At 45.5% G+C, this 4,200-nt stretch overlaps 1 protein-coding gene across 1 annotated transcript in view; it reads left to right on the forward strand.

The window, feature by feature from the left end:
* The first annotated feature begins 743 nt into the window (after positions 1–743).
* Positions 744–4,200, forward strand: part of SPATS1 (spermatogenesis associated, serine-rich 1) — a 38,228-nt gene continuing 34,771 nt past the window's right edge. The window contains exons 1-2 of the mRNA XM_011986902.1: positions 744–821; positions 1,156–1,294. Of these exons, the coding sequence (XP_011842292.1) occupies positions 1,156–1,294 (139 nt within the window). The 5' untranslated portion in view covers positions 744–821. The remainder of the gene's footprint in view (positions 822–1,155; positions 1,295–4,200) is intronic.

The raw sequence follows: 4,200 nt of genomic DNA on the forward strand, positions 1-4,200 counted from the left end.
TTTCCAATATTTCTATAATAACCATTTATTTCTCTTATAATCAGTAATTAAAAAAAGGGAAAATTTGGTCTAAACACGAATTTAGGGACTTAAACTAGACTTGGAGAAAAGCTTTCTATGCAAGATTTATTAAATACTGGAAAGGATGAGGAAGATAAATTTAAGTCAATATGATGGAAAGAGTGGTGGATTTGGAATGAGGAAACTTAGAAATGAATCTGTTTTCTGGGTGACCTTGAGCAAGCCTTTGCTAAAATTTGGTTTTCTATTTTGAAAAATGCAGCTGGCTGCTTAAGGAAGATAACATCCACCAGGGCGCCTGGCCCAGAAAAGACGCTCTGTAAGTGGTAGGTGGATCCTGTCTAATCAATGCCAATTATAACCAGGCATCTGCAAGCTTTGTGGAGGGCACATCTTTCACTGCTACCAGAGCCTACAGTTCTAATAATGAAAATTGCCTGGAAAAGAACCACAACTCTTAAAAAAAAAAAAAAAAAATCCAAAACCACAAAGTGGCTTTTGCAGCGGTCCTTGCCTGTGACGCCGGGCCATGGCTGGAGCCCCTAGCTCCTCATCTCTCAGAAGCCTCCATCCTGTATCAATGGCAAGAGAGTCCGGGGGTGACAGACAGTGGGGCCGGCAGCCGAGCCAGGCAGGACGCTGCGCGCCGCGTTGCTGGAGCCGGTGTCCCGGCAACCCCGGAACGCGCCGCCGTGGGAGAAGCAGGCGGCCGCAGCGTCCCTTTTGCTCTCGGCTCTCGGTTCCTCGGCCTCGGCGTGGCGTGCGTTCGGCAGGCAGTTTGGCTGCCAGTTGGTTCGTTGGTCCCGGCCGCATGCTCCGTGGAGGCCTCTGAGCACAGACCGGGGCCTCCCCTGGGGAAGGGGGTGGGAAGACTCTGAGGTGGAAAAGAAGGAGCTGGATGGGGGGGTGCAGCGAGCCTGGCTCGGGCTGGGGGCGGACTTGCTGGAGCTCCGAGGGCTTCCAAACCACGCATCGCCCAGGTGGAGGGAGGGAGGCTCTGGTTTAGAGGCCAGTCCTGCCCGCCTGACTTTCGGTGGCTTGTGGAATTTGTTTGTTTTGACTGATACCTTTCTTAAGAGGTTCTTTTCTTTGTCTCTGGGTTGCTTCTAATATTTAAAATCAACATGTGCACAGATGAGTCCATCCATGATCACTGGAAACGGTCCACGGGGCTGCCGTCTCCCCTCTATCTCAAGCGCGACCCGCGGCAGAGAGCTGGAGAAGGTTCCAGAAAAAAGGGACTCTGGCATGACCGAGGTGGAGAGGACCTACAGTTGAGTTCTAAGAAATCCAGAGCACTCAGTGGGTGTGGAGTTGGTGGCCACATCCAAGTATACTACATCCGGGGGCGGGGGCAGGTGGAGGGCACCATTTGAAATTTAGAAGGAAGCTAGTTTGGGGGCATGTAAAAAGAGCTGCTTGAATAGTAGCTTATGTCTGTGCTAACCCGAGATTTGATTAGGCAGAGAGCACCACCGAAGCAGAGAGTCTCATAAATTACCTCACTGGATCTCACAACAGTGGAGAAGTATGTTACTTATGAGTAAAGGGAGCCAGAGATTTGACCTTCCCAGTGCTTGGGTTAATAAATGGTGAATCTGGGATTTGACATGAGCTTGAGATTTGACGTGAGTCTGCCACGCTTCCGAGCCTGTGTCCTTTCATCTTTGCTTAGCTATTAATAGGTTTGTGTCAGTGTTTATTGGATGGGACAGTTTAGGTGGGAATTATGAACACTTTAAAAATTAAATAATGGCTGGTAGCTCCATAATTGGTTAAGGCCAAGGAGGATATTCAGGGACGCGTTTGTCTTTAGAGAACAGTGTCATGGCGCCTGAACAGCCACAGTCGCCCAGAAAAGCTCAGAGCGCGCCTGCGCTCAAGTTGTCATTTACCTGTTATGGGTGAGAGGCCTGAGTGCTGCAAAAAGGGATTGTGAAATGTCCAGACTTTGCTGGATCAGATCTTAGCTTTCTCCCTGGTCTTCTGTATTCTGGGTCTGTGATCTCATTCTCCTTCACAGTGGGGAGAAAGGAGGGAGGTACAACTCATTCCACCCAGCTATTAATATAAGCTGGGACCGCAGAGAAGGAGGAGCTGGAGGAGTTAGAACTATTAATTGTCCAAGTGTGTCTGGAACAGCAAGGAGAAAAGGGTTCTGGGATTCTCAAACTTTAAGCTCCAGACCTTCCTGCAGTTTCCAGTTTGGTTTGGGGTAAAGGAAGAAGCTGCTGTTTTAAGGATGTCCTAGGGAGGATCCATGTTTTTGAGTTAGGGGTACCAGAAGGGCACCAGGTCCCAGACCACATTAATGAAAGACCCATGGTGTCCTTTCCTGCTGTGTAGGAGAGTCTATTCAGGAAAACACATCTGAGTTTAGCTTAACATGGAATCTATGGATTTCAGGAAGGAAGGGGCTCCACAAACCAATTGAAGATGTGTGTGTGTGTGTGTGTGTGTGCATTTTTCCATCAGAGAACCGATTGCTTTCATTACTGCTTATGGGGGAGGGGATATAATAAAAAACCAGGTTAAAAATTTCTGTCCTTGATCCTTAGGCCCATTATGAAGCAGATAAGCAGGGGTGGGAAATAGTGTTTGGTTAAATGAATATCCATGTTAAACAAACATGACTTGATGTATTATTTTTCTCCCTGCCAGACAGAGCTATTGTGACAATCAGCTGAGATGACAAACATATGAAAGTGCTTTGGTTATGTAAGGTGTTATTCCTGCCTAAAAAAAATGGAAATAATTATCCTGAATTCCACAGATGGCAATAAAGAAACAGACTTTCTTCCAAATTCTCTTTTTTCCCTTGAATTCCTTTCTGGTTACAAGAACCTTCTCTTGGCCTTTAATTACATCATTTCTTCTTATTTTGTGGTGTTTTAGAAACTTGTCAGAATTTTCTGGCTTCTGGCTTATTTGACATTTATTGCACTTGAATAACAATTTTCATGATAAATGGTGAACCTTTCAAGCAGGGTGTATCTCCTTAGCGTGTTTGTTTCTCCCCATAGTCTTCTGAGCTAGATGGGGGAGAGGGAAGCCATTGGGAGCTGGGGGTGGAGAAGTAATTGGCTTGCTTGGAGTAGCTAAATGGTACTCTATGCAGTGGGAGCATCAGTATTAGTATTAGCATCAGTATTAATAAGTGTTCAGACTTGCAATTCCAGCTTCTCTTCCAGCTAATCTTCTTTTACCAGGGGAAGGGCGGGGAGGCATCTTGAGGACATGTTTAAGTGTCTCCAGCTCAAATTTGAGGTTGAGTTACTCTTAGGAAGATCCTGTAGTCAGCTTGATCTAGAGAGTGTGCTGGTGGTCAGTTTAGCAAGAGATTGCTCTTCCCATCCTTGTCCATCAGATAAGCGTTCCCCATTATAGTGGCCACAGGCCACTTTCTAGATTGCTGCTGCCACAAAACTTTTTAAGCAAGCAAGGAAGTGTGCTAAAGTTTTAGGTGTGATTTCACTGCTCGCTGCTCAGGGACATGCAGTACATTTAAATTTTGCTCCTAGCGCAAACAAACAAAAAACTTGGGAAAGGGCCCTCTCTGATACCATCCATAGAGCCAACCAATTCTTGCTTGGGTGAACTCTCAAGTCCTATAGTGGCAATATACAATTACAATGTTTACATGCTATGAAAGGCAGCCACTGTTAAAACCTATGGGCAAAAATTACCATAAGTAAATCTTACCATAAATACCTCAGAACTCACATGCAAGTATTGACATAGAGGACATCTTTGGCCTTGATTTCATTTCTTCTCCACATAGGTGAATCCATTCTACATCTCTAGACATGCATTTCATGCCTTTTTCATAGATACATTTCTAGAAGTAGAACTATTGAGTCAGATGATATGCACTTCTCATAGGCTTCGGAAGGCACATATGGCCAAATTGCTCTTCAGTCAGATGGGGACATTCCCACTAGCAATGATAGGAATTCCATTCCTCCAAGCTATGCCAACCCTGGGTGTTTGCAAATGGATAACAAATAATGGTATCTGATTTTAAGTTCAGTTCTTCAATTATTTGGACGGGGCCAGGTACAGTGGCTCATGCCTGTAATCCCAGCACTTTTTAGGTGGGCGGATCACTTGAGCTCAGGAGTTTGAGACCAGCCTGGGCAACATGGTGAGACCCCATCTCTACAAAAAATACAAAAAAAA

This window comes from Mandrillus leucophaeus, unplaced genomic scaffold (genome assembly GCF_000951045.1).
Source record: "Mandrillus leucophaeus isolate KB7577 unplaced genomic scaffold, Mleu.le_1.0 Scaffold3, whole genome shotgun sequence".
NCBI lineage: Eukaryota > Metazoa > Chordata > Mammalia > Primates > Cercopithecidae > Mandrillus > Mandrillus leucophaeus.